General features: G+C 46.3%; 1 protein-coding gene across 1 annotated transcript in view; it reads right to left on the bottom strand.

Moving 5' to 3' along the window:
• Positions 1-21,156, bottom strand: part of LOC136620944 (protein Mis18-alpha-like) — a 142,388-nt gene extending 121,232 nt beyond the window's left edge. Inside the window, exons 1-2 of the mRNA XM_066596052.1 lie at positions 20,961-21,156; positions 17,449-17,512 (exon numbers count right to left, since the gene is read on the bottom strand). Coding sequence (XP_066452149.1) covers positions 17,449-17,512; positions 20,961-21,138 — 242 coding nt within the window. The 5' untranslated portion in view covers positions 21,139-21,156. The remainder of the gene's footprint in view (positions 1-17,448; positions 17,513-20,960) is intronic.
• Between the last annotated feature and the right edge of the window lie 455 nt (positions 21,157-21,611).

The raw sequence follows: 21,611 nt of genomic DNA, 5'->3' as shown, positions 1-21,611 counted from the left end.
GCACAGCTTTCATGTTACCTCAGCAGTATAAGAAATAGCAACCAATCACAGCACAGCTTTCATTTTACCTCAGCATTCTCAATATCCAGCAATTGTCTTGCACAACGTTCGGCGGATGCATTTTGTAGTTGAACACGCATCCTGTTGCTCGTAATGCCTTTTGCTTTTGTGCTTGAGATGGAAATCAAAGATTTTTGTCTGGGGGGCATAACTGTCGACGATGCTCGCAGGATAGGTGTACTATGCCTATAATCTTCCCAGGAGTGTACTCAACAACTTCCCGAAGTTTCATGGCGATTAGATGGATGGTGTAGTAGCGCAAAAAGGACAGACAGACATCTATTTATATAAAAAGGAATGTATGACATCAGGAAGTGAGAGAATTAGATTCCGTACGTAAAATTTTGGACGCCAATTTTTTGGCGCATAGAATTGAATAATGGAGTTGGGACCCATTAACTTTTCCTATTTATGACATAATCAATGCTCACGCCAAATTTCGCGTTTTTAGGACATTGGGAAGCGAGAAAATTAGATGCCGTACGTAAAATTTGGACGCTAATTCTTTTGCGCATAGAATTGAATAATCGAGTTGGGACCCATTACCTTTTCCTATTTATGACATAGTCAATGCTTGTGCCAAATTTCATGTTTATACGACATCGGGAACTGAGAGAATTAGTGGCAATGATGGAAATCGAACAATCTACGTGGCTCTGTACGTGTCATAATAGAGCCTTAATGACATCACAATGCAGCTTTAACTGTCAGACATCCAGTGATGGAAATCAAACGATCTACGTGGGGGGGGGGGGGGGCGTAACTTTCGACGACTTGTTTGCCCACTTCCAACTCCAATGGAGACTGACTGTAAATGGCTGGCGTGCTCTAGTATTTATGGTTTCAAGCTGTACATGTCATTGCATACAGTCTATCTATCTATCTTATTGCATACAGTCTATCTATCTATGACATCAGGAAATGAGAGAATCAGATTCCGTACGTAAAATTTGAACGCTAATTCTTTGGCGCTTTGAATTGAATAATCGAGTTGGGACCCATTAACTTTTCCTATTTATGACATAATCAATGCTGGTGCCAAATTTCAAGTTTCTATGACATTGGGAAGTGAGAGAATTAAATTCCGTACATAAAATTTGGATGCTAATTCTTTTGCGCTTAGAATTGAATAATCGAGTTGGGATGAGACATTAGGCCTTGCCCATAAGCATTCCCCAACCTCCAAGAACTGAACCTACCTACCTGAATGAGATTTTGTAGGCCGCTGCTTCCCCCTTGCGGGCTGAATAAAATAGCCGTTGGGTGGAACATACAATTTATCCGGCTGCTGTGGCTTCTTAGGAAGATATCCTAGTACTTGTTTACCCACTTCCAACTCCAATGGTAATTGGCTGGCGTGCTCTAGTGGTTCCAAGCTGTACGTGTCATAATAGAGCCTTAATGACATCACAATGCAGCTTTATAGAACATGTTGGGGCATGTTCAAGGGCGTCCGATGTTGATGACATCAGTGATGACATCACAATAGCAGGTGGCTTACTTATTTGATCTACGTGGGGGGGGGGGTCGTAACTTTCGACGACGCTCGCTGCGCGCGCCATTTATCGTAGGATAGTTGTACTATGCCTATAATCTTCCCAGGAGTGTACTCAACAACTTCCCAAAGTTTCATGGCGATCGGATGAATGGTGTTGTAGCGCATAAAGGACAAACAGACAGACACGCACGCACACAGACATACATTCATTTTTATATATATAGACTACACTATTCATCCAATTGCCATGAGACTTTGGGAAGTTGCCGAGTACACTCCTGGGAAGATTACTGGCATAGTACAACTATCCTACCATAGGTGGCGCGCGTGCGAGCATCGTCGACAGTTATGCCCCCCAGACAAAGATCGGTTGATTTCCATCTCAAGCACGAAAGCAAAAGGTATTACGAGCAACGGGATGAGTGTTCAACTACAAAATGATGCATCCGCCGAACGTTTCGCAAGACAATTGCTGGATATTGAGAATGCTGAGGTAAAATGAAAGCTGTGCTGTGATTGGTTGCTATTTCTTATACTGCTGAGGTAACATGAAAGCTGCGCTGTGATTGGTGGCTGCTACTTATACTACTGAGGTTGCATGAAAGCTGTGCTGCGATTCGTTATTATATATTATACCACTAAGGTAACATGAAAGCTGCGCTGTGATTGGTTGCTATATATAATACCGCAGAGGTAACATGAAAGCTGCGCTGTGATTGGTTGTTATCTAGATATATAAAAACGAATGAATGTATGTATGTCTGTCTGTCTTCGCAGCAACGCGCGACGGGTAAGCTAGTCTATGATAAACCTCTGGCTGCAGCTCACAGGATCCACTGGCATGCGCCCTCTGAGGAAGCCTTTGTCAGGTTAAAACAGACTCTGGTGGGCACATCAGCCCCCAAGACTGCCGAACTACAACAAGCTTTTTGTGCTAACTGTTGACTCAAGGGAAGGATATATGACCTCTGTGTTAAATCAGGAACAGGGTGGTAAACAGACTGCTGGCATACTACTCTTGCAGACTAGACCCAATGGCTGAGCACTCCCACCCTGAGAATAAGCGGTAGTAGCGGCAGTTGAAGCAGTCAGGCCTTCTGCCACTATAGTACTATTCCCCTCTCACACAAAGTACCGCACGCAGTTGGTTATACTCATATCTTAGTCCTTTCAGACACCCCTCCTGCATGACATTACTGCTCTCACAGCGACACCTGACAATGGAGAGATGTACTACACTCAATCCATCTACCTTACTGTCTATTTCTTCAGACGGCACTCCAAACAACTGTCTAGGAGAGATGGCACAAAAGGTGTTACCCAGACCAGGTCTGCAGGATATACACTTTGTAGATGGGTCGTACTGGAAGAACTTCGATGGCACCAACGCCACTGCATGATGTGGTTACAATAGCAGAGACCATAATTGGTAGGTCCTTGCCAAGGCGGCACTACTTTGCATAAGCAGCAGAACTGGTAGCTCTGACTAAGGCTTGTGAGCGGGCATAGGATAAGGTGGTCACCATTTACACTGATAGCCAATATGCCTTTTCCACAGTACAAGTTTTTGCACAACAATGGAAAAACAGAGGGATGGTGACCTCCACAGGAAAAGACAAACCACAAAGATTTAATCTTACTGTTACTTGATGCTATGTAATTGTCTAAACAACTTGCAATCTGTATATGTCAGGCACATACTACAAACCAGGATCCTGTCTCTTTAGGGAACAGGAGGGCCGACGACGCTGCTAAAACAGCCTCATTACGACCACTAATGCATGTGTCAGAAACACCAATGTTAGACATGCAAATACTCGAAGACATGCAAGCACATGCCCCACCAGAAGAGAAAAAACATTGGGTGGACAAGGGAGCTGTACAAAAAGATGGGTTGTACATCTCCACAGAAGGGGGGGGGGGGGGGGGGGGGACCTATCTTACCTAAATCTTTCTTCAGATATGCAGCAGTTTTGAGCCATGGCCTGTCATGTCTCAACAGGGGGATGGTAGAACTCATATCTAAATTATTCACAGCCTATGGGTTTACAAACTACTCTAAAAAAATTTTTTCTCTTATATTATTTGTGCTAAATATAATGCACAAGAGAATATAAGATCAAGGGAGGGGACACTTTCCTACACCTCAGTATCCCTTCCAACACATTTGTATGGACTACAAACAAATGTGAAGGTAACAAATACTGCCTAGTTTTCATAGATGCTTTAGCCAAGTGGATAGAAGTGTTTCCCACAGCTCAGTCGGATGCAGCCACAGTGGCTAAAGCATTACTAAGGGAAATAATACCAGGTGATTGGGTCCTCAGCAAGGTTATAAAGAAAAAGAACTGGAAGACTCCAAAGTGGGAAAGACCTTACCAGGTACTGCTGACCACTCCTACTGCAATAAAGATTGCTGAACTGCAGACCTGGATTCACCAATCTCACTGTAAAAAAGCATCACAGGCAGAGCAGGGACAGTGTGCTGAGGGGGTTCTAGTCCAGCCTGATACAAAGGGGGGGGGGGGGGGGGGGTTCCACATTAGGTGGTTTCCGTATCAACCCGGTGAAGAAATCCACACCCCTTCCCCCTGGACCTCTTCAGTAAGGACAAAATGACAGGAATAGCATTTCTTTTCGTAGTATTGGCGAGTCTAGGGAACGCCATTGATGACAGCCCTGAAATTGTCAGAGGTCATCATCATATTTACCTTGATCCTGCACAATGGGTGTGATGCTGGTAGAGCTCTGAATTTAACTTTTAAAGAAGGAGTGACAAGTACCATTTTGGTAGAGGTGTGTCAGATGAGGGACTTGTTGGCATTGCACACAAAGGAATAAGGTGTGGCTAAATGCTTGCCTTGCTTGATAGTACTCTTAGTCAGGCCCCATCCCTGGCAGCCATTTTAGTGCCAGTAATGGCCTGCGGCCATTTTCGTAACTGCTGTAATACCCTCGGCTGCCGCCCAAGTGCCATCTTAGCTTCTCACCTCCCATAGACGTACCTTTTACCTAGCATCCCAATGCTTGCACTGATAGTAGTACACAACACCAGTGATTAGTGCCTTCTCTCAATTGTGTAGGGGTAGTCAGAGCCCTCCATCCCGTGTCCTCTGTGTCTTGATGATATGTTGTCCATTTTAAGTGTGTGCTATAAGATGGAGTCAGTATGCTACTGTGAGATATTTAGTCGCAGCAGAGGAATATGTATGGTCTCCTTCAGATAAGAGTCAGGTAGTGAGGCGACAGGTTGCTATGGGTTGCAGTAGTAGTGACAAGGATCAGGGATAGTAGGCAGCAGGACAGAAGGGATGATTACATGATGCAGATAGTCCTGGGATAAGACAGTGAAGGAATAAAAGTTTACAGTAGTATTAAATGAAGTTGACAGACAATGGCTTGAGTGCTGGCTCTGTGTGGTAGGGTTAGCTCACAAATGGTTACATTATCTTTTACATCTTAAGTGTCTGCTATAGGCCGCCTGCAGACGAGCGGGACCCGACCCGTGCGCCTGCAGAGACGAGCGCGTACTCACCCGCGCCCGGCGGCCCCGGCTCTTTCATGTGCCGGCTGCCCGGCAGCCGGCGCATGCGCAGACCGGAGCCGGCGGCCGGGTGAGTGACGTATCTGTGCGAGGCTCTGCGAGCCCCGCACAAAAGTAGGACATGCTGCGGTTTGCCACGCGACATTTCGCGCGGCCGTCTGCATAGGAGTGCGTATTGTAATGCACTCCTATGCAGGCTTTGAGCGGCGGAACTGACAAGGATCAGGGATAGTAGGCAGCAGGACAGACTTTTTCAGAGAAAGAATGGATGATTACGTAATGCAGATAGTTCTGGGATAAGACAGTGAAGGAATAAGATTACAGTAGTATTAAATGAAATTGACAAACACTGGCTTGAGTGCTGGCTCTGTGTGGTAGGGTTAGCTCACAAATGGTTAAATCATCTTTTACATTGGAATGCTTGTTTCACTTTCACCCTCACCCCTACCTTTCAGCTTTAGAGTTCAGTGAGAAGGAGTGTGGGTGCGTGGGTGTGTGGGTGTGTGGGTGTGGGGGGGGGGGGGGGGGGGGGGGAAGAGTTGTGACTGACTCTCTAATTTAGTAGTCTGAGAGCTTGAAATGAATAGACTTGTAATGAAGATGACCAGGATTGAAGTTTAGTATAAACTTGTGTAAATAGGATACATTCATTCTTGCTGTTATTTGTGTACGTTAGTTCTGTGATTGGTTTGCAGCGAGTTTGATTGTTAACTAGTGTTTACTGTTGTGTTTGCAGTGTGATAATCTCATGTAAGAGGAAAAAAAAACTAAAATATATAAGTTGATGATAACGTGAGACCTGAGTTTTCCTATTAAGGGAAAAATATTACAATGATACTGCAATTAGCTGTAGGAGTCTAGAAACCGTTAAAGCTTTGTTTATCTTATTTCCTCACCTCTCCTTGATAAGTGAAATTCCAGGGGGGGGGGGGGGTTAGGTTGTTTACATGATTATAGGGGTTGTCTCGCGGCAGCAAGTGGGGTTATACACTTCTGTATGGCCATATTAATGCACTTTGTAATATACATCGTGCATTAAATATGAGCCATACAGAAGTTATTCACTTACCTGCTCCGTTGCTGGCGTCCCCGTCTCCATGGCTCCGTCTAATTCTGATGTCTTCTGGCGTTTTCAGACGCGCTTGTGCAGTCCATGCTTCTGCCTGGTGAATGGGGCCGCTCGTGCCGGAGAGCTGGTCACCGCATCGTCATCGTAGCTCCGCCCCGTCACGTGTGCCGATTCCAGCCAATCAGGAGGCTGGAATCGGCAATGGACCGCACAGAGCCCATGGTGCACCATGGGAGAAGACCCGCGGTGCGCCATGGGAGAAAACCACGGTGCATTCCTGGGAAAGGACCGGCGGCCATCCTGAGGAGAAGATTTTTATAACTTCATATTTCGGCAGATCGGTGAGTAGCAAGCGGTTTAAAAACCACTTTAAATTGCTATTTTATGCCGGGGGGGGGGGGGGGTGACAGGGGGAATGGGCTAATGTAAAATTTTGATGTTTGCCTCGGGACAACCCCTTTAATAATAATTATAAGCTAGAAATACTTGACCGCATGGATGGATGAAAGTTGATGACAAGTATTCAAGCTGTGATGAATGTAAAATGTGCGATTAAGCTTCTTAACTCTACCTACACCCCACAGATAAGTGATCCATGTTATACATGGAGTTTGCCATTTCCACCTGTGGGCAAGGACCAAATACCTGCTGTTGTTTCCGATCCTGGAATTATACTTGCTTCGCACTACCTGGTAATGGGACCAAGGCAGACTACGGGAGACTGCCTGAGGGATACTGTGCGGAGAGGATAAACGTAAAGAGCGTGGTGTTTTCTGGGATATAGCCTCAGTGACAAAGAGCACGCGGAGGCGTGTGGTGGTTGTGAGGTGACAGGCGGCTAAAACAGGTTCCGGGTACGTGTCCTGGTGGGGATTATGCCTTGGTACAGCTAATAATGCCTGTTCACCTCATGACCTCAGATGGCAATAGTGAGGGCCGTGTCCGGAAAACTAGGAACACCTCTCCCAAAGGTTCCTTTGATGCCAATGTTTACATTGACGCAATCGGAGTCCCAAGGGGGGTACCAGACTAATATAGCGCGAGAAATCAGATAGCTGCGGGGTTCGAGTCTCTTCTTGCATGGTGGGTAACAGTGAATAAAAATGTAGACTGGATTAATTATATATACTATAACCAACAGAGATTTGTTAATTATACAAGAGAAGCAATCAGGGGCCTAGCGGAACAACTAGGACACACCTTACACTTATTGCATGGCAAAATAGAATGGCTCTTGATATGTTGCTAGCAGAAAGAGGAGGGGTTTGTAAAAGGATTAGAGGATATTGTTGTATTTTCATTTCTAATAACACTGCACCAGATGATAGTGGTACCCGAGCACTGGAAGGGTTAAATGCATTAGCACTGGAAGGGTTAAATGCATTATCAAATGAACTAGCAGAGAACTCTGGCATAGACGATCTATTCAGGGTCAGGATGAAAACTTGTTCGGACACTGGTCACAAATCATATACTCCACACTAGTCTGTCAGTATTTGCCTCCATTCTAGTACTCTGCGGCTGCTGCTGTATTCCATGTATCCGAGGACGGCTACAAAACCTTATTGACACTTCCATCACCAAAACTATGTTCCAAAATATACAAGATGACGAAGAAAAAAAGATGAATTACTGGGTCCGGTGTCCACCTCTGTATGGCACATGTTCTATAAAGAAAGCGCCATTTTACTTTGATTTTAAAGTGTGACATTTTGATTCCAGTGTGTTTGATTGTGTACCAGAGGACTGCTCTACATAAATGATTAACCCCTTAGTGACGCCCCATCGTGAAACTACGTCCTGCCTGAGTGGGCTTTAATCCTAGAGGGCGTAGTATTATGCGTCCTCTTAGGATCAATGCCCCTCAGGCTCTGGACGTGACAGCTCCATGCTGTCGGTGCCCGCAGGTAGCCAACAGCATGGAGCTGTCATGCCTGGCTGCAGGCAGTCCCCCCCGGCATTGCGATCGGCGCTATCCAATGGATAGCGCCGATCGCAATAAAGTTAAAAAAAAGTTAAAGATTCAGCTGCCCTGATGGATCGGATCCATCAGGGCAGCTGAAAGTACTCACCTGTCTTCCCCGATGTCTGCCGCGGTGAAAGGGTCCCCCGGGACCCGGCGCGGCTCTTCTGCGCATGCGCACAAGACGAATGACGTCACGCGCAAGCGCAAAAGACTGGAAACCCGGGTAAATTTTAAATCTCCTGGCTCCTGAAGGTAGCCGAGAACCAGGCCTTCAAGGAAAATTTCTGCTCTAAAAGCCACCGACTACTCCTTTCATTTAGGGCCCCGTTGTGCATACAATCATAATATTAGGGCCACAATGGGTACATTTCTGAAAACTGGACAAACAGGGGTATCCATTTTGGGGTGTCACTCCTTATTCTCATGTGCACAAAAAAAAAATACATGTGTCTTTAAAATGACATTTTCAAAAATGTAAATTTTTATTTTTTCTCTTCTAAATTGCATTAACTCCTGAAAAAAACTGTGGGTTCAAAATACTCCTGACCCCCCCCCCCCTCAGTGAATACATTAAGGGGTGTAGTTTTTAAATGGGGGTATCTATCATTCTGACACCTATGAGCCTTTGCAATCTTGGCTTGGTGCAGGAAAACAAAGTGTTTCTCAAAATGCTGAAAAGTAATGTTAAATTTATACATCTCCTAAATGGTTAAAAAAAGTTTTTCAAATGTGCATCCAGAATAAAAGTAAACTGATGGAAATATATACATTAGCAAACATTTGTACAGTATGTTTGCACATATTTGCATAATTACCGTTGAAAATGTGAAAAGACAATTTTTTCAAAATGTTCCCAATATTGGCACTTTTAATAAATATTCATAAATTCTATCAGTTTATTTTTTCCCTCTATATCAAGTACAACATGTGGCGAAAAAACAATGTAAGAATCACTTGGATATGTAAAGCCGTTACGGAGTTATGCTATGTTAAGTGACATGTCAGATTTTCAAAATTTGGCTCCGTCACTAAGGCGCAAACAGGCTTCGTCACTAAGGGGTTAACACTCCAATAACTAAGATTTTATTTCATGATAGACAATAATTTTTATATGAAGAAAGAAGCATTAATTCAATGTTAAATCATGGCCAAGATTCTCTTTGGGGCAAGCCTAATTTTGAATACCATTCGTAAAATAACACATACATATACATATATTAGATCAATGTAATACTGCTATATGAAATAATTACATACTTAGGCCGCCTGCACACGGTCGCAAATCCCGTGGGATTTCCACCACTGAAAGCCTGCATAGGATTGCGTTAACAAACGCAATCCTATGCAGACGACCGCGGTAAACAAACCGCGGCATGTCCTATTTTTGTGCGGGGCTCTCACCCGGCCGCCGGCTCCGGTCTGCGCCGGCTGCCCGGCAGCCGGCACATGAAAAGCCAGGGCCGCCGGGCGTGGGGGAGTACGCGCTCGTCCCTGCAGGCGCCTGGGTCGGGTCCCGCGGCGAGAATCCTCGCCGCCGGATCCGACCCGCTCGTCTGCAGGCGGCCTTAGTCTTGAAGGGTGAACCCAGACCTTCTGGTAATAAAGCTTCGGGACTGAGGAAGCCAGGGTTCTGTGGTAAAGCAATTTAATATATGTATTTGAGACATAGCCTAAGATACTGTGTTGATGTATTGATCTAAAGTGGGGAATGTTAAGGAAATTGTAGATCAATGTATCAGTTAATTGTTTTGCTATGGTATATAAACCACATGCACCTTTGAATACATTATAAATCATTTGATACGGCAACAAGGCTGGTGTGATTTGTATGTCTCCTGGGTCCAGACTTCTACATGAGATCTGGGATTGTCTTGTCCTTGATAAACACATAAATTCTCCTTACAGCAAGGGGAAAAAAAATAAATAAGGCTCTTGGAATGTGGCAACCCAAAAGCAAACCTTTAAGAAAAAAAAAATGTTTTAAAATTTACAAAATTCGCAGAACATAAAAAAAAACAAAAAACACTGTATAAGCTTGGTATCGCCGGAATCGTGTTGACTCAGAGAATAATGTTATCACATTATTTATTCTGCACGCTGAGCGCCGTAAAAATGAAATCCCAAAAAAAACAAATGGCAGAATTTCGTTTTTTCATAATCTCCATACAATTTTTTATTTTTTTTTTACAAAAATTATGCAATACATTATATATACCCAAAAATAGGGCAATTAAAAAGTACAACTTGCCCCACAAAAAACAAGCCCTTATATGGCTGTGTCAATGGAAAAATGAAAAAGTTATGGCTCTTGGAATGCAACTGGAAAAGGAGTTGAAATTTAATGATTGGCTCATTCAAAAAACCTGCCCTGGTGGGCACAACCTGGTGGTAAGAAACCCACCACTGAAGGAATTAAACCAGTGGTTCCCAAACTTTTTCAGCCATGGAGCCCTTTTTAAAGCAAACATTTCTTGTAGAGGCCTCAGTAGCTCAGGGAGAGACACAGACAGAGACTCAAAAAAAAAAAAAAAAAAAAAAAAAAAAAAAAGAAAACACACACCTTAATCTCTTATGAAGCCAACAAAGTTTGCTGTTTAGTTTACATTTCTATGGATGTCTAGTTACAAGACCTCATACCTCTCTTCCTCCCTCCCTAATCCTACCTCAATTCACCTGCTTTTAATCCCCCCCCCCCCCCTTCTCCTCCCCTTCTACTCTTCCCAAAAACTTTTCTTTTATTAAGATACAAGATGTTATTACGAGAGATGAGCGAGCACGCTCAGATAAGGCAGTTACTTGAGTGAGTATCGCTCTTCTCAAGTAACTGCATTCTTGTCCGAGTAGGCTCGGGGGGGGGGGGCGGTGTGGGATAGCGGGGGTCATAAAGGATACCTTCTATCCTGCAGATTAGGACTAAGCATCTACCTTCTTCCTTCCCCTGCTCTTGGAAGTCCATGGAGTCCCTTATGGCCACCAAATCTCCAGCTCTCTTTGATGCAATAGCCATGAATATTTTTGGATATTTTGGTTGTGCTATGACTGGGCAGTTTTTTTTGTTTTTTTAAGAGAGTTTCTTGCACACACAAAATGTCCTTTTGATCTGATGGCCTCTTTCCAAAGTGCCGACCTTTTAAATGGTGAATGGGGTCCTCTTATATTTAAAGGAGATGTCTCGAGGAAGCAGTTAATTTTTTTTTTTGCCCAGTCCCCCCCATTAAACATACATTACAAAGCCCCCCTGTAAATGACATTTCTAGCTGGTTCGTACTTACCGTTCCAGCGTTTCAGCAACTTATAAAAGTTTCCTCAAGATGGCCGCCGGCTCTTTCCCCGTCGCTCGCTGCAGCCCGACGTGCGCGCTCCCGAGACGCCGCCAGCTGTGTCTCCATGGCAACCGGACGCATCGCAGCCGCCGACCAGACGCCCCGCAGCCGCCGACCAGACAGCAGGTAACCGGCGCTAGCCCCCGGCTCCCCAGCGCTAGACCCTCAGCCCAGGTGAAGGCCCCGGAGCCCAGCGCTAGGTTCCGGAGCCCAGCGCTAGTTCCCCCGGCCTAGCGACAGCCCCCCCGGCGCAGCCCGGCGCAGCGGCAGCCCCCCCCCGGCCTAGCGACAGCCCCCCCCTGGCCTAGCGACAGCCCCCCCCTGGCCTAGCGACAGCCCGGCGCAGCGGCAGCCCCCCCCCGACCCATCACTTACCTGGGAGGCTTCTCGGGGCTGCTGGGCTGGGCTGGGCTGGGCTTCTCCGCTGGGCAGCTCCAGTTTCTGCACCTTCCTCTAACAGAGGATGGTGCAGAATGGCCGCTTCAGCGCGCTCCCGAGCAGTGACAGCTCGTCTGCGCATGCGCAGAAGAGCTGTAGCGGGGAGCACACTGAAGCGGCTCGTGCTGAATGGAGAAGACCGGACTGCGCAAGCGCGTCTAAAAAAGCAAGCTGCCAGCGAATTTAGACGGAACCATGGAGACGAGGATGCTAGCAACGGAGCAGGTAAGTGAAATAACTTCTGTATGGCTCATATTTAATGCACAATGTACATTACAAAGTGCATTAATATGGCCATACGGAAGTGTATAACCCCACTTGGTTTCGCGAGACCACCCCTTTAAAGAAAGGTTTAACTCCATTGGAATACTTGGTGTTCAGATATTTTTTTTAACACTGTGACAGATATTTGTGCACCTCCTGGCTGGTAATATGCTGGAGGTCCATTTCCTGAATGTGGATCCTCTCTTGGGAAAATAAGGGTAATGTGGAAAAACCTTTTTGGAAGAGTGAGAAATGATTTGGGACAAACAGCCCTTTAATTTTAAATCATGAGCACTTTAACTGGGCTATATGAAACAAAAACGGACTTTCCGATTCTGGCGGGTAAAATTCTAAGTCCACCTCGGGAAAAACGAGAATTGTTGCAAGAACAGTTCAGCCTTCATGGGAAAAGTTTCACCTCCTTTCGTTATAAAGACCTTTGAGTTATATATTAACGCATTATTCAGCAACATATTAACATTGGGCCACTGTTTTTTTGTGTGGCCTGGTAGTAGGTTTCTGTGACCATTTTCTGGTCAGATGAGTCAGAGCCGTATCTTTTGGTTGCTGAATACCCCATTTTTCCAGGAGAGCAAAAGCCTCCTCGAGGTTTGTGAGGATATATGATTATCCATCTTTATTAACCCTTTCCAATCCAATGTCGGGCCCCTCCCGACATCATCATTTCCCTCTATAGCTCCGATGTCAGGACTGGCCTGACATGCTGTTTCTGCACTGCTGCTTCCCATGCTCTGCTGCTGGAAGCTACCCGACACATATACATAACTTAGTGAGCTGGAAACACCAATGCTCAGCGCTGGATTCTTTATTTACTGCAGGGGTCCCCAACTCCAGTCCTCAGGGACCACTAACAGGTCATGGTTTCAGGATATCCTCTAGTAAGAACACCTGTGGCAATATCTGAGGCACCGACAATAATTACATCACCTGTGCAACACTGAGGAAATCCAGAAAACATGACCTGTTGCCGGTCCCCGAGGACTGGAGTTCGGGAACCCTGATTTACTGAATGCCAGATGTTCTTTCTCCCTTGCTCTGCTGCGGTGTATCCTCCGGCAATACAGCGGGGGGCGAAAGAACATGAGTGCAGTCAGTAAATGAGCCCAGTGGTGATCGCACTTTCCAGCTCACTAACTCACATAAGAGTGTCGGGTGGCCTCTGGCAGCAGAGCGGGGGAGGAAGCACATGGGGGCATTCACTAAATGAAGAGCCCAGCGGTGATCAGTGCTGGATTCTTCATTTACTGAATGCCAGATGTTCTTTCTCCCTTGCTCTGCTGCCATGTATTCTCTGGCAACAAACCACATGGGGGCACTTAGTAAATAAAGAATCCAGCGCTGATTGCAATTCCAGCTCACTAACTCACATAAGAGTGTCGGGTGTCCTCCGGGACCAGAGCGGGGGAGGAAGCACATGGGGGCATTCACTAAAAGAAGAATCCAGCACTGCTCGGCGCTGGATTCTTCTTTTACTGAATGCCAGATGTTCTTCTTTTCCTGCTCTGCCGCCGGAGGCCACCTGACACTTATGTAACTAGTGAGCTGGAACTGCAATCAGCGTTGAGGAGAAAACACGCAAGTGCATTCAGTATTATTGTATCTTGTCTCCACCAGGAAGTCCTGGTGGAGACAAGCTCAACAGGGGGTTGACGCCCCCTGATGCTGATTGGTCGGTGGTCGGTCGGCGGCTGCCTCGTCCTCATCAGCCCTACAGGTCTTGGCTAGGCTTCGGGGAAAATTAGCGCCGGCGTTGAGGGGTGCAGCAGCAGTCCTGTCTGAGCTACGCTCCCCGCTGTCACGCTCCATTTTAGTGGCCCCACTCCCGCCGGGGCCGCTGCCACCTGCTGTGCTGTCGCGGTCCCCGCTGTCACTCTCCCCATTTTCCCTGTAGTGGCCCCGTCCTGTCCTCTTCCCCTTGACAGCCCCACTGTGCGTGTCCCCGTGTGCTGCCGTTGGCTCCGCTGTCACTATACCCATCTCCCCTGTAGTCGCACCGCTCCCGGCGGCTGTCGGGTCGCACCACCGATCCCCTCAGCAGCCACAGTGTCAGTCTACCCGCGTGATACCGCTGACATGCACAGCTGGAGCTGAGGAGGGAATGCAGCGCTGGGAGGCTTCAGTGAAGGGGAATAGCTGAGCTTGGCTGTATTAGCGCTCCCCTATCACATCAGGTGCATGAGAATTACGTTTTGGCTGCCCTGCAGGTTTGGACCTCATGCCCACGGCCGTGACGGACTCCACCAGCAGAATATTGCAGCGGAGTCTGCCACGGCGCCCCGCAAAGACCCCATACTCACTACTCCGGATCGGCTGTACGCATGGAGGGCCGGCGCGCATGCGCAGTACAGCACGTGACGTGCCAGGAGTGCTGGATGACACAGCTGTCGGGGGAAGCATCTTCACGTGATACTTTCGCTGTGCTACAAATAGAGCATGCCGTGTCTTCTTTCACGCTGCGGAATTCTGCTGTGGAATACTGCAGTGTGAACATTGAGCTATTAGGTTCAATAGAACCTAATAGCTGCGGGGCAATGCCGTGAATTTCTGCCCTGTAAAGCGCAGCAAAAAATCCGTCCATGGGCATTAGCCTTAATGGTTACGGTTACTTTTCCTGGTAGCCTTACATTGTTGCTGTAACTGAACCCTAACCCTGCAGGGCAGCTGCTAGGACAGTAGTAGCGAACCTATGGCACGTGTGCCAGAGGCGGCATGCAGAGCCCTCCCTACTGGCACGCACCGCCATCAGCCGCTCACCACTTGTGAATACTGGCAGGGGCCGAGGCTCCCCTGACAGCATTCACTCAGCTGCGCTGCTAGGGGGACGCTGTGGGAGAAGGGGGGGTGGGGGGTGGGGGGGAGGTCGGTCACTATTATCACTGGAAGCCGCTGTGGGGAGGGGGGGTGGGGGGGGTGTCACTATCATATCTGGGGGCCGCTGTGTGTGTGTGGTCATCACCATCATCTCTGGGGGCCGCTGTGGGGGGGGGGAGGGGGGACTATTCTCACTGGAGACCCTTTTCATACGTCGTGATAAGCCCTGCCCCCTGCAATGTTGGCACTTTGCGATAAATAAGTGGGTTTTGGGTTGCAGTTTGGGCACTCGGTTTTTTAAAAGGTTCGCCATCACTGTGCTAGGACCTCAGGAATGCAGCCAATCGGGAGCTAGAGGCGTGACAGGGGTGTCTCTCAATGCAAGCCCTGTCAAACCCCTAGCTTCCGGCGGCATCAAGATATAATAATACCGATGCATTCAGTAAATGAAGAATCCAACATTGATCGCTGTTTTCAGCTCATAAAATAAATAGAAGCTGGGGAGAATGCAGGTGGCAAAAAATTTGCATTGGAAAGGGTTAAAGGAGATGTCCCGCGCCGAAACGGGGTTTTTTTTTTTTAAACCCCCCCCCCGTTCGGCGCGAGACAACCCCGATGCAGGGGTTAAAAAACCCACCCGCACAGCGCTTACCTGAATCCCGGCGGTCCGGCGTCTTCATACTCACCTGCTGAAGATGGCCGCCGGGATCCTCTGTCTTCGTGGACCGCAGCTCTTCTGTGCGGTCCACTGCCGATTCCAGCCTCCTGATTGGCTGGAATCGGCACGTGACGGGGCGGAGCTACACGGAGCCGCTCTCTGGCACGAGCGGCTCCATAGAAGACTACAGAAGACCCGGACTGCGCAAGCGCGGCTAATTTGGCCATCGGAGGCCGAAAATTAGTCGGCACCATGGAGACGAGGACGCTAGCAACGGAGCAGGTAAGTATAAAACTTTTTATAACTTCTGTATGGCTCATAATTAATGCACAATGTATATTACAAAGTGCATTATTATGGCCATACAGAAGTGTATAACCCCACTTGCTGCCTCGGGACATCTCCTTTAATGTACAATTTGGTCATTGAGTCCTCACCTCTAAAGAATTGTTTTCTCTCTGAGCAGAGAGGCGATCGGGGAGAGCCTTTTTCGAGCTAGCATTGTGGTTTGTAAGAAGTCAAGAGTAAGAGTGTAATTTGATCTTCGCAGAGGGAGGGGGAAATAACCATAATTTTCTGGCAGCATTCATCACGGCATCTTCAATATGATAGAAATGTACCCACGTGATCACATCTCTAGGTACATTCTCTGCTTTTGATTTGGGTTCCAGCAATTGTGTATTCTATCTATTATAGATTCTGCAGGATTGGAATCCGGGAACAGATATTTTATAAGGTGCTGCACACAATTGCAAAGATCTTCTGATTCAGCAATGCCCCTTATCCTAATATTATTTTGTCTATTGCAATCATCCAAATCTCCAATTTTGACTGCATCCAACTCCTCCTCCAATTTTAAATGCATATCAATCAGCTCATTATGCGAGCTTGTTACTTCACAAGTTTTTGACTCTAGATGATCAACTCTCACCTAAATACAATATAGCAACCAAGGGTAACATAGTAACCTAGTCTTAGGTATAAAAAGATGAAGGGAGAGGCCTCTGTACTGACCCGGATATATCTATACATACTTATTAGAGCGCCCCCTTGTTGCAGTCCTGTAGGAGAGATCTCTGTATTGTCCCCTGATATATTTATAGATAGTTATTAGGTCATCCCTCAGCCATTTTTTTTCTTAACTAAATAAGCCCAACTTTGATAACCTTTCCGGGTATTGTAATTTGCCCTTTCCATTTATTACTTTACGTTCCTGCCTTTCTACCCACTCAAGCTCTGATACGTCGCCCTTGAGTACCAGTGCCCAAAACTACAAAATATTCCATGCGTACTCTGACCAGTGACTTGTAAAGCGGAAGAACAATGTTTTTGTCATGTGCCGCAAGACCCAAAAACAGCTATGTCAACAAAAGAATAAAAGTTATGCATATTTTTTTTTCTAAAGGGGGAGGGTCCTATAAGGGGCTGAGTGTGATGTGAGGTGAAGTAGCAAACCTCTGCCGTAGCTGACAGCCACAGTGGAGGATCACAGAGTTTCGCTCATTGTCTTTAATGGGGAAACCTTGCATCACATCATGTGCACCTAGCACGTGATGCAATGCTGCCACTGGCCCCATTGAAAACAATGGTTGATGCGATGTGAGGGCACGTCCAAAGATAGGACGTACCGCGACTCGTTTCACGCATCGCTGTGCTCAGTGGGGAAATAATGAATAAAACTGCTCAAAAGAATAGGGGGTTCATATTTGTGCGGCTCACAACACACACCTCTTGCAATTTTCTCATTCGTGTGAAAACGGCCTAATGGGAGTAACATAAAAAGCAGAACGACATACCTGCCAGCATCAGAGGAGTCACTGGATGGTGTCCGTTTTCCAATTTGAACAAACTGTGAAACTGCTGTGATGAAAGAGGTAAAGAAGGGCATGATGAGCTTGTGGCTTTGCCAGATGGGTAATGCAAAATACAAAGAAGTAAACCAGTGATAGCATCCAACATGCACAGATTACAGAAAGACTTCATTCATTCAAAAAAAACAAAAACCCGTTTCGGCACGGGACAACCCCTTTAAAGGGGTTCTGACAGCAAAATAAAATTTATACTTGCACCTGTGGAAAGGCATGGCTTGATAGGCAGTCTGCAATGGCAGCCCCGGGGCCTTTCAAGAGGACCCTGGCTGCCATGGCAATTGAACCGCTAAACAGGGACTCCCGAACGCCAATCAGAGCATTTAAATGCTGCTGTCAGAATTGACAGCATTTAAAGGGTTACCAGCTCAGATGAGCAGCACGGCTTATCGAAGCTATTGCATGCAGGTATCAGCTGTATGAAACAGCTGGCACCCATATTGTATGGAGCGGGTTAGACTCCCAAGCGCCTCCATTCAAATACTAAACCTGCAGGATGTCCTGGAGTGTTAAAGGATTCGAGGACCAAGAGTCTTTTTTTATTGACACATTGCAAGAGCTCTACCTCAGTGGCATTTATTATGTATCATTTTTTACTTTTTGGGGGATGGGGACGCACTACCCCCTCCCCAAAAAAATTCTGCCATTGCTTTTGGGTTTTGTTTTTACAGCGGTCACCATTCAGTAAAAGTTACATGCTCACTTTATTATGAAATAAGCACAATTACTGTGGAAAAAAAAGGATTATATAGATTTATTGTATTTTGTTTTTTTTTACTATTTTTGCACAATGAAAAAACACATTTTTAAAGATGAACAACTGACTGCATCGCTGCACGCTAAGACCCAGAATACTGTTATTTTCCCAGCAGGGATCTGTGGGGACTTGTTTTTTGTGGAAAGAGTTGCAGTTTTTATTGGTACCATTCTGAGTTACATGAGACTTCTGAATTACTGTTCACTGCATTTTTGGGTAGGCAAACAAGAGAAAAATAGCAATTATACCGTTGCTTGTTTAAATAATTTTTGGGGGGGTTTACCTAGGAGGATAAATAAAATTAGATTGTCTGGTTACGTAACGAACCAGACATGTAATACCCATTGTTTTGTGTGTATTTTTTTCTTTTTTTTTTTTTTGAGGGGGAGGGAGGGGTCCCGTTTTATCCATTTAAAATGAGATAGCTGCCAGAGCTCCTGAATGTCAAGCAGGACGCCTATACCTGCTGGCTCCCGCTGTTCACCCCAGCCAAGATAGCCGCCAGAGCTCCTGAATGGCAAGCAGGACGCCTGTAGCTGGCGTCCTGTTGCCATGACAATCTGGCGACTAGACAACAGAGGGAACTCCCTTCCTCTGTGAAGCCAGTGAGGGTGTGTATTTAGCTGCCAATGAGAACCTTTGGGTGTTCCCTTAACCTCAGGCAGTCTCCACCAATAATCCTGGTGGAGACCAGATACAATAGTACCGACAGAAAGAACCCCCTTCCCCACCTTCAATGTAGGAAGCTGTAGTTGCTATTGATTTTGGCATGTAAGGAGTTAAACTGGCAAGATCTGAGGTCTCTACTGTCCTGGCAGTTAGAGCAAGAGCTGGACTATCAGCTGTACCCCAAGCTACGGTTAAAAAGATGTTCAGGTTTAAAAGCTCATCAGCAAGGGCAGTGAAAAAGGCAGTATGGGGGTAACTAAACAAACAAACAAACAAAAAAATAAATAAAAAAACCACACACACACTACACAAAAAAAGGCGGTCCACCGGATGGCAGCAAACAACGGATGTCCACAGGAAATAAACCGTGGTAATCTACTCAACCACAGAGGAAAGGAGCGTGCAAAAAACACTTTTCAGCCTCTTAATGACATGGCCCTCATTCCCCCCCACCCCCCCCCCCTTTTAAAAGATCGTAACTCCTTTATGCATCAACGTTGCTGTATGAGGGCTTGTTTTTTGCAGGAAAAGTTGTATTTTTCAATGGTGCTATATAATGTAATGAAAAACTTAAAAAAAAAAAATTCTAAGGCGCCCTGTCCACGGCAGTTTATTCTATGGCATTGCTATGGAAAGCGCTGGCACCTGTCCACGAGCGAAGAATCATTGCGAATGCTGCGAACTGCCCCGAATCTCCGCGGTCAGCCTAATAGATAGGGTTGACCGGCGGCTCCCGCAGCGGAGCTTCGCCCCGGGATACCGCATCGCCCGTGGACAGCCGACCTAAGTGGAGTAAAATGAAAAAAATAAATAAATAAAAAAACAAACAAAACACAACATTCTGCCATCTTCCTCTGCGTTTTGTTTCTACGGTGCACAAACTGCAACAAAAATGACGTGATAACTTTATTCTATTGGTCAGTACAATTACTTGGATACCAAACTTGTATAGTTTTTTTTTTGCTGTACTTTTATTTTCTTTCAAAGACATTTAATTTTTTACAATTATTTTTTGCAGCCAAATTCTGCACACAATAACTTTATTTTTCCATTAACGTAGTTGTGCGAGGGCTCACTTTTTGCGAGATGTCTTGTAGTTTACGTTGGTACCATTTCGGAATACATACGACTTTTTGATGACTTTTTATTGCATTTTTTTTTCCTGGGAGACAAGGTAACTGAAAAAGTGCATTTCTTGCGTTCTTTACATTGTTCGGGGGATTTAAATGCCAGTCAGAACTGACTGCGACATTTAAAGGGTTAATATCTGCAATCGGACAATTGCAGCTAATGCCCGCGGGTGTCAGCTGTAATATACAGCTGACACCCGCGCTTCATGAAGACAGGTCGCCCCGCGATCTCTCTTCATACATAGGCCCCCGATATAGGCCATCAAACGGCGTATTGGCGTTCATTAAGGGGTTAAATTCTAAAATTATTAAATTAGGTATTACCGTGTTCGTAATGCCCTGCACTAGAATTGTTGCCGCGCACATAACTTGCTGAAAATACGCATGGAAGAAGTCGCAGCATGTCCTATCTTGATGCTTATTACACGAGCATACATGATAGTACATGGCGATGAACAGTATGCAGCCAATGTCATTGCATACTGACTGTGTGCCGCACATGTATATCTCGAGGTCTGCAAGCTGTCAGATATGCTCGTGTGAGCCCAGCCTTCAAAAATCTAGTTAGTCTGCCAGATCTGAGATAGAAGCTGCGACTGTTGTAGTGCAGATGTGAATCTGGACTGTCTTCCAAAAACGGAGCAGTAACCAAAACCGTGAGCTGAGCCCTAATGCAGGCGGCAGTCGCCCTCACTCTCCTTCACGGGATGGAAAGCCGTCCTGCTGCTGTGGCAGACACATTACACCAGAGCTCCTGCAAGCGAAGGTCGTGAACCCTGTGTGGATGCAATAAGCAGCAAGAAGCACGACCGGTACAAGAGCTGACGAGCGCCCCTTTCTGCCCAGTCACCGCACAGCACTCATGGCACCTGCACACTCCGCACCTTTAAGCAGCACCACATTATCCGCCACATGATTCCCGCTCCAGTCCTTCGTGTCTCCTACGGGTAGCTGGCAGCCGTGGCACAACCATACCATCCCGTAGTCCGGCCTGCGCTGGAAATCAGTCAGTTTGAGGCTTCTGGTGAACAGGGCCGCCATCTTTCTAGCAGATGCTCCCATCTGCCTGCGGTCTATGAGAGGAGCAGTCACGTGAGTGGGAGTGGCCATGACGGCCGTCAGTTATCTCCTCTCCATACGTATAGTACTGCCAGTCTCCCAGTTACAGTGCCTATTGGGGATCATTCTACCTAGGTGGTCACTTAACCCTTCAGTAATTCTATTTTGAGCCTCGACACCAGACTTTTTAAAGGGATTTTCATCTCCAACTATCAGCGATCGCTGTTTTTACTTTTGTCGCTGTAGGGGGGCTTGTTTATTGGGTGATAAGCTGTAACTTTTGTTGGTACCATTTTTGGGTTGTGAAAATATTAATGTTTATGCAGTAGTGTTGTGTACATAGCAAGAAGCATGTGTGCAAAATGTAGTTTTACTAACGCTCGTTTACACGTAACGATTACACTTTCCAACGCAATTTTTGTAACAGATAGGTCTCCTGCACACGGGCGGAATTTCCGCCCCTGCCTGCATAGGAT

This window comes from Eleutherodactylus coqui, chromosome 3 (assembly GCF_035609145.1).
Source record: "Eleutherodactylus coqui strain aEleCoq1 chromosome 3, aEleCoq1.hap1, whole genome shotgun sequence".
Classification (NCBI taxonomy): Eukaryota; Metazoa; Chordata; class Amphibia; order Anura; family Eleutherodactylidae; genus Eleutherodactylus; species Eleutherodactylus coqui.
The sequence above is the reverse complement of the archived record's forward strand: the minus strand, read 5'-3'. Positions and strand labels throughout refer to the sequence as shown.